Source organism: Drosophila melanogaster, chromosome 3R (genome assembly GCF_000001215.4).
Source record: "Drosophila melanogaster chromosome 3R".
In the NCBI taxonomy this organism is placed as follows: domain Eukaryota; kingdom Metazoa; phylum Arthropoda; class Insecta; order Diptera; family Drosophilidae; genus Drosophila; species Drosophila melanogaster.
Window position 1 is genome coordinate 8,176,251 of NT_033777.3, and position 9,434 is coordinate 8,185,684.

A 9,434-nucleotide genomic window follows, 5' to 3' on the forward strand; every position below is an offset into this window, starting at 1 on the left:
CGGGGCATCTATATACCTATATCGCTCACTCACTTGGTGCGAGTGCAATGGCTATACAATCGGGCAGTTCGAATTGCAGGCAAAAATATTCAAAAGCTCGACTGGGGTAATTAAAAATAAATTTTATGCTCAAGCTCTAACAGCCGTCGGATTTACGAGACATAAGAGAGATAGCAAAAATGACGCAACGAACTGTGGATGCTCTAATTTCAAGTAGTTATTTTAATGGCTTAATTGAAACCTCATAAATTCGGTGAAATGTCTTCAAAATTGAAGCATTCACGTTTAGAATTAGGAGAATAGCTCATAATTTATCTAAAATAACAATGTATTTCACAGCTGGTATTTAAGTTCTAATCGAAAGCTGATTATCTTAATGGCTGCTCACAGTATTTAATATTTAAATTATATAGCAAATTCCTTCTTTATTTCCATCACCCAAATACCGCTTTGTCTCCAGTGTATAATCATGGCTTAGATAAATAGTGAAATACCAAAACAAAAAAGAACTACCAAAACAAGAGTTTGTGTGTATGTATATTTATCATCGCAAATGTTTGTGAAAAAAGCGAGTCAAGATGAAAAAATGTAGAAAAATAAAACAAAAGCGCAGATAAACACAAAACCACATATACATACACACACTGGAGTCACAAGACAAAAGTTATTGCCAAAATTTTCGGCATGTTTGCTTTTGAAATTTAAATTTCACATTTGTTGTCGTTGGTTTTTATGGCTTGGGCTATCATAAAAATTTCCGACTCACGAGCATGTGAGCTCTTAAGTGTGTGTGCTGTTTTGGGCCATTAAAACTGCATTGGCCTCTGCGTTTAAGCCAAAAAACTAATGCGCCAACCTAGTTGCTTAATTTGCCACTAATGACAGCCGGTAAAGTTCCAGCCCCTCATAATTGACAACTAAATTGGGCGACTGACAAGGGGGCTTTTGGTACGGCTTCGCCCCCTTGGACCCCCTCTCTTCAACCGCCCCTGAGATGTGACATATGCAGACTAATGAATTTTAAAATCAACGCTCGCCACAGGTGCCCGTTCGTTATGAATGCGAGCATGCCACTCCACTCCCCAGACAAACTGTCTGTCAAGCGATTTGAATCCCCAATCCGCAATCCCAGAATCCCACAATCCCACAGACGCGGAGTGCATGAATGAATTACAGCGGCAACTGGGGGATCGCTGGATGGATCAAATCAAGCATCAATAAAGTCGGCATATGAATAACATGAATTAAACATAAATGCAAAAGGATCGCATCGCATCGGATCGGGTCGGTTCGGTTTGGATCGAATGATCGTTCAGCTCCTTCAACCGATCTGATTGATCACTTTGCAGTTGCACAGCCTCACTTAGCCAGACATTCCAGGGGCAATACTACCGACTGCACACGGGATTTTAAATTAAAATTTTGCACACTCCAAGAGCAGGAAATAAATTCAGCGACCATGCCGCATTGATGCATGTCACGTTTGGGTGTTCGCTGCGTTTACGTGGAACTGTCAAAATGCAAAGCGCAATAAAACCGAAATAAAAAAAAACCCAAAATATATATAAAACCAAAGCCCAAAAGCTGCAACAACAATGGGCTTGGGCCAGGCTAAGTGCCAAGTGAAAATGGTTTGGGGCATCAACTGTCAAAAGTGACAGCACAGTCACAGTCGTCGTCGCAGCCCAGAAAACTGAAAACTGAGCGCCGAACACTGAAAACAGAAAGCAGAGCCAACGGTGGCTCAAATTGAAAATTAACTTAGCGGAACTGGAATTTTTTTGGAGGCGTGTGAATTTCTCACACACACAGACAGACACCTGAGCTTTGGTAAAAAAAAGAAAAATAATAATAATAATAATGTCGTCTTTTTAGTTTTTTGGGTGCCTAATGAGCGCAGATCATTTTCTTTTGGGCCGAGGAACAAATTTCAGGCAATTAGAAGAAAAGTTAGAGTTTATATTCTCAGTTGCCGGGCAGAAACTTTAAATGGTACACCCTAATAGAGTTATAAAAAATGCGGGGGAAAAGATGACCAATTTTTAAAACTTTCGTTTTGTTATGTTAAATTTCAAGAATTGCGGTCAGGCACATAAATGATAAATACTTTTTAATATTAGTCTGTGAGATATGTTTTAAGTAGTGCCTTTAGTGGTATTTTTCTAGTTCCATTGTTTTCTGCCTCGAACCAATTGATTCAGTCCTTATCTGGACGCCTAATTTCATGTTCCAGGGATACAATCTAGCTGCAGGACAACGGCGATTTTCATCGAGCCATTTCGATGGCGCCCCACAGGAAACGCTCACTCGACAACACAAAAAAGGCGCGAAGCAATCGATTTGTGGGCGGTGGGCTGTTCGTGGTGGGTGGTAATGCACGCCCACGCACTCCGTAAAATACCAACCAGAGCGGCAACTATCAGAGGAGCACACCCCCGCCAAAATACATTCATTAAAAACGCATTAGAAATGACATTAGAACAAATGTTCAAGGGGTAACGAAACCAAAAAAAAAAAAAAAATGGAAGAAATTACTTAAACACAGCATAAATCGAAATGGTAGTTAAGGTCTGCGGCATTTCCCCCAAATCTTGTTAAAATATATATATTTAGAAAACTTTCATTGATTTCTCAAACGTTCAGTTGGTTTCTGCTTAAACAATAATTTTTATGTGTGAGTTAAGAAGAGATAAATCGATTTTACATATGACATTATTATTAATTGCGAAGAATCATAAGAAAGTATTTTGAAGTATAACCGGAATGGTTTAAGAAAAATAATACCTAATATCTGAATACTGAATTATTTTATGGAAAGTATTTACAGCTGGAACTTAATTCATGACACCAATAACGTCTAATTTTCGTAGTTTTGAGTGGTAGCGGATGTGTAGTATAAATTTTACTGTGTAATCAGTTCATTTAAATTGGCATTCCAGCTACGATATTCGAAATGCTCTATTTCCTTCGTATGAGATTACTTTAAAGAGTATCGTTTCAATGGAATTCCATTTGTTAACAGATCCCAACTGAACCGTCCAGCTGCCCCAATGAATTTTCCATCCCAAAGCCTGTCAACTAAGTTTTTCAAGTTTTACACTTACTGTGCTGATGATAGCTGGGATAGTAGCGCCGGTGGTGTCCGTTGCTCTCCAGCGCGTAGAAGGCGCTCATGTCGCTGGTGTCCAGTCCGGATCCGCCGCCGCCGCCAAGAGCAGAGCCCACGCCCACGCTGCTGCCCGCCGAGCTGGCGCCGCTGGAGAGGCTGTGGTGGCTGTGGGCCAGGCTGCTACCGGCGCTGCCAAGGCCGTTCGTTTGGGGCGAGACGCCGCCCCCATTGCCACCGCCCGAGGAGCCGCCGCCGCCTAAACGCGGACTATCGTACCAGCTGCGAGCGGCAGCCTCCGCTGTTGAGGTCATATCCATTTCGAGTATAATCTTGAATGTTTTTCTGTTCTACCGGGGGGCAGGAATCTGACGGTTCTGTATCCCTCTGCGGTCGGGTGGTCTTCGCTTTTTATTTAGCTCTTTGTTTAGTGATAGCTATGCATTTTTCATATACAAAGAACACTCAACTCAACAACTCAACTCTTTCTCTATCTGTGAAAGTCAAGAAAATGTTGAACAACTTTAGCAACTGAAGTTGGGTGTCTGCTGTTGATAAGATTTTAACGGTAGCCGGCGTTATCACTCACTCTCCCTTATCGCGAGCTTTACATTTTTTGTTCAATTGTTTTTATGGCTTTATGGTTGCGGTACAGTTATACAGGATAACCACGAGTTGATTTACGATTGGACTTTTGTATTCCACGTTCTGTGTAGTGTAGTTTGGGAAATAAACTGACTAAAACTATGAAAAGGCAACCGTATGGTATAGTATAGTATAGTATTTTCGCATTCATCGGATTGATTGATGACAAAGATCCCGCCCAGGGGACCTAATAAACATGTAGTCCCAACAATTGCATTGTCACAATGTTTACACACCGAAGAACAATAGATCCTGTGGATTTCGGATCTGCGGGCTGTCAAAAGCGGGCGCCCGAAGAGCAGGTGTCTTTGTATTCCCAGATCTTTTCCAGACTTTTGTGTGTGGGCCCAATTAGACGCGATTTAAAGGTTTATCGAAGAGCTTCAATTGCTAACTGGCATCTGTCGGGGGTTTCTTGCAGACAGGCGAAAGAGTCATATCGCAGAGACAACGACAACACTTCTATATTGATTTAGACAGGTAGCCGAATTTTTGGGGAATTTTTGGGCTTATCAGCAATAGATAGCATATATGTTTGTATAGCGAGCTGTGTGCATTGCACTCGTTGATTTCTTTTCCAAACGATTATTATCAACGGGAGTTCTGTATTTTTTGTTTTCTATTTGCCTTCATTGTTTGCTTATGGCTTCGAGAAATTATTAATAATACAAGCCAAGTTGGACCCGAGTTTTTTCGGTGGACTGTATCTTTAAGGTGCCCAGATGCCTATCGTTCAATTGACAATTGCGCTACGAAAAGAACGGCGATAAGGCAACATAATTTGTTACCTCCCGATGGTGGAAGAAAAGTAAATAACCAGGGCCTTTTGACTTGAAAACTCAATCAATTTATCTATCTATCGGCAGCAGAAGCAGCGATAATGAAGTGAAAAAATATGACAAAAAAAAAAATGAAAAAAAATGAGAAGCAGACACTTTTCATTAAATGTCTTCTTGTATTTTTGTTTTCCTCTACCGTGCGCTTTAGTTGATAGCAATAAATTGATAAGCGCAAGTGCCAGATTTTTGGTATGCGTGTGTCAGCACTTTTTTATTATATTCATACTATTGGTTGCAAAGGCTGATCGCTCGATAAGGATAATGAATTTTGCGCGCGGCTAGCGTTAAAAACTTTTGATTATCATAGATCTCAATTTGTTTTTGAATGATCACTGATATCACAAATTTTTGATCTTACATTTTAAGCACACTGTTTCAATCACTCTGCTTGTTTTTACTGGGGTTTTTTTTTACAATAATTTGATTTGTTGTTAATTTTTGGTACACTTTGATCGCTTTTTGTGTATTTTTGCCGACGCGTTTTTCGAGCTTTCTTTGTTATTGTCGCGGCGAGACGAAAATCGATAGCAAAATACGAACGAAACTAGCGGACGCACGCCGATAACACGCTTGCAAACACGTCAACAGTTGAAATCGAACTGAACGAACACGAGCGTAAAACAGGAAAGACTGGCGCTGCTTGCTCTCGCACTACCAATACATGCGCAGCGCACCGCAGAAACCCGTTTGCATGAGGCCCAGCCTACGTGTGTGCGTGTGTGTGTGAGTGTGCGTGCGCTAGTATGCTGGCACATACAAGATGGTCGCGCTGTCAAGCAGTGCTCGCTGCGGGTGAGAGGGAGGCAGCTATACAGCGTTGCTTGGCCTAACAATATGCCTGTCACACTTTCTCTTACCGAACGTGAGAGGGGCGTGTTTTTTTGTGTGTGCAGGGCAGGTAACCGGTTGTTGTTGTTGTTGTGGTGGACTGCAGTCCGCTATTTTTGTTGTTCCTGTTTTTGTTTGCTCCGCTCGAGTGCATCGTTCAATAATCTCTCAGCGGCACGCCTCTCTGCACTTGACGCACACACATAGCCAGACAATCCAGCGTTTTGCTTGTCTGTTCGCTGCGCTCTCAGCTCCCTCCCATCCCCATCCCCCTCTCACGCAGGCTGCCACTCGTACTCCCTATCCCCGTCCCTTTCCCACGCCCGCTGTCAAGCAGTGACAACAATCATCGATCGTTCCGTTTGCGATTATGTGCTTTATTTATGGGCCTTAACATGTGTGCAGATTTGTCTGGCGATTTTTGAGTTATATACGCCTGCTGCCAACCGCCTTGTGCGTGTGCGAGTGGGGCGGCACTAGGACTAGAGGGAAATTTGCATAAATTAGCAGCTGGAAATTAAGAGAAGTACACGAACTATGCGAACTGCGAAAGATAGTTTGCTCATATCTAGATGCAAATTATTAATATGGAGCTCATATATTTTCGCGGCAAGTTGGCTCCTTTGGGGCCGCCCTTGTATTGTACATCTGGTACGCATAAACAGCTCGCACAAATGCACACAACTCATACAAACTAGCGAACAAGAAGAAAGTCTCAAATACGTGAGCCAGTTTTTGCCACAGTCAAACTTCCATAACTTGTACTTTGATGTGTCGAATTTTTGCAACTTGGATTATTTAAAGCTTTTTGGATATTTACCTTACATATAAGAACATATAAAATTTGACTTTATTGATTTTTTAGCATATCCTTTAGACTTACATACTGACTTCAACTGCTTCGTGTTTTTGTGATCAAAAAGATTTCAGTTAAGGACTAAATACTGTTTACTGCCCCCGCATTGATTTTCGCATTAAAATGAATCGTTTTTGGCGCAAAGGGTTAAAAGTGGGGCTGCACCTGTGAACTGGCAAAAAGGATGCTGATTCGAGGGTTTCCAGCGGGGAAGTGCTTAAAAAGAGTTCGAGAAAGACAACTGGTAACTTAAAAGTTTCCCAGGCCGACTTAATTCCACATGAATATTTTTGAATATATTTTTGTGATCGCTGGGCGAGAGGCATTTCATAAGTTCATATTGTCGCGATACGAATCTAAAATAAACCGTTTGTCAAAGCCCCTGGGCTGACTACCTAAGCAGCAGTTTATGTATGTAAATACCTGTGGTCATAAGATAGCGCTGTTGATAGTTACAGATACATAATTTGAGATAAAGATAAAAATCCAACCCGAAACCCAGAAGACAACGAGCGGCTGCCAAAATAAGAAACCTGTAACCAAAATCAGATCAACCAACGGTGCGAACACCAAACACGAGCGACGAACCACAGAACAACTAAAAAAAAAAAAAACAGAAACAAAACCAAAATACAGAAAAGAAAAACAAACAAGAAACATTGGTGCTGGTGTCACCGACTGAACAACACAAACAATCTGCCAAGCAATCTATGGTGCAAAGGATACGGATACCGAAAACCATGGATAGGAAAATAAGCCGTCGCTTTCGAGAGATCTTCGATCAGATGGAATTGGCACTGCATCTGGATCTGTATCCTCAGATTAAACAAACGCACTTGATCAATCACATTTTGAAAGCGGGGTAATTTCTTTCTAGAAGTGAGTGTCAACATTTTGGTTCATTATCAAATTAATTAGATTTCTTTTCTAGATGGGCAGATGTTCGAAAATCAGTCCTAATTTTAATCAACAAATGCATACTGATCTGTATTCACAAGCATAAGCCATAGGAGTCTAAGAGTACAAGTTAATTTTTGGGCTAATTAAAACTACGATTTATATTTAAACTGATATAAATCACTTGCTCAGCAATTTGAGCACTTTGGGGACAACGTGGAATGCTAGGGAAATCTCAATGGGTTTTTGGGCTTCACGATAAGATTCCCCCAGTCATGTCTACTTATGGGCTTTAAAAATGGATGGATTGTCACGTCTGCCTGTCAAGTACTGTGAACTCAACTGTTAATCGGCAGATGATAAGTACACATCAGCCCCAATTGGTTGAGGAAGTTATAGCAGATACAGGTGGCACCTTTCGATAAGGATTTCAGTATTTTCAAATTGATGAGATACCGCTGAAGAGCGCAGTTAACAGATATATGCTTGTGAAATAAATATACTTATAATTTATCAAACAGGGCAATAAATTATATAGCTCTTGCAAAAGTAATTGCTTCTGTTTTTTTAAATGCAACCTTACAGTTGTATATTTAAAGTGAAAATATTCAAACATTATACCTTTGCCGCTTAATACCTTTTTATGGGTGGAAGATTTTGGACTTACCTATGCCAGGTAACCCCCCAACACTTTGGTACCGCGTATACATGTGCGTTGAGTTTTAGAATTTTCCCTCGAATGCAGACTTTTCCAGCACGTGCGCAACTTTTCCGACACTGAAGCCTCCAGTGGAACGCCGTCAAGCAGACAAAGGGGGTATTATGTACATGAATCGGGAGGTATATATTCATACACATATATTCGTATATACAGATGGAGAGGCAGACATGGCCAACGTCATGCCCGAACTATAGACCATGTCTGCCCCCCTCCCACGTAGATCTCTTTTTTTAAAGGCTGACGCACGTTGCGTGTAATTCCGATTTTAATCGCATAAAAATGTTTTGTTTATATGTATAATTTAGTTTTAACAATTTACGTTAACCTTTTGTTACCATTTTTAATTTGGCCGGCGCTCAGGTTGTTAAGCTTGTACGTCTATTGCTGTGGTTTCGGCTATTTGCTGTTCGGGTTAGTTCATAAGCAGCAACAATTAAATGCTTCATAAAATTGGTTTAAATACGAGCACAGTCTCTATCTGCATATGTATGCGTATATATGAATGCCTCGGTTTGGTATAGACAGTTATTATTACTCTGCTCGGTTGTTGTTATAATTATTGTCATGCGATAGAAATCAGCGACATTTTTACAGCATTTAAACAAAGCATAAATTCTGATTTAGTTCCAAAACGGTCGCCGGATTCTGGCAAAATCCGTACTAGTTTGTGCGAGTGTACGCGACTGCATGTTGCATAAACAGACTGAAGTAGAGCAGCCGCATCATCAGGGCAGTCCGAACCAGAATCAGTATCAGTGGCAGACACACTTTTAGATACAATAAAAATTCTATTTAAATCGCCAGTTGTAATTATATGGCCCTCGTTAACGCGCTGTGATTCCGCATATTGTGCAAATTATTGGGGCCAAATACATATGTAGTTTTTAGCTCGATTCGGCACAATTAACTAAAGAACGCCAGCCATGTTTGCTTGGAACATATGAAAGGCTATAATTCAATTTTTTAATAACTAATGTGGCCAGAAGAATTTAATCAAAGTGTTTATTTCTACCTGCAAGACATAAGATCATGTCATATTTCCATAACATGCTATTATTTTAATGTTGTTAATGGGCTTTGGTGCAATTGGTACACCGTCAATATAAAACTTGTATTGTTTTTATGACTTCTTTATCCACAACAAAACCATGCGTTTGTTGTCAATTTCCGCAATTTGTGTACGTTCATCTCCCTTGGCAATAATCGCCAAACATTTTCGCCACTGCACAATATCCTCAGCCCGCCCTTGTGTTTTCCCCTCTAAGACTTGCAATGCTGTTGATTTTGTTATAGGCTGAGTATATAATTTAATAACTATAACAACAAAGCGACAACATAACAGCAACAATGTCGGAACTGAGTTCATATGTCATGTGCCAGTTTTTGACTGCAATGCAGCCAGAGCCTGTATGGGCCCTATAGCCCCCACTCATTTGCCAACTACAACACCCCGCCCTCCATGGAAGGGCCCCCCTACAATGACGCTTACTCTACCCCTTTTGGCCAATCCCGACCGTGCGTTCTAATTTCATAATAAACTTG

General features: G+C 40.8%; 1 protein-coding gene across 3 annotated transcripts in view; it reads right to left on the reverse strand.

The window, feature by feature from the left end:
• grn (grain) overlaps positions 1 to 5,194 on the reverse strand; it is a 34,077-nt gene extending 28,883 nt beyond the window's left edge. For all 3 annotated transcript variants that reach the window (NM_169206.3, NM_001144554.3, NM_001275437.2), the window contains exons 1-2: positions 4,949 to 5,194; positions 3,105 to 3,600 (exon numbers count right to left, since the gene is read on the reverse strand). In NM_169206.3, coding sequence (NP_731211.1) covers positions 3,105 to 3,426 — 322 coding nt within the window. In that variant the 5' untranslated portion in view covers positions 3,427 to 3,600; positions 4,949 to 5,194. The remainder of the gene's footprint in view (positions 1 to 3,104; positions 3,601 to 4,948) is intronic.
• Positions 5,195 to 9,434: the final 4,240 nt, after the last annotated feature.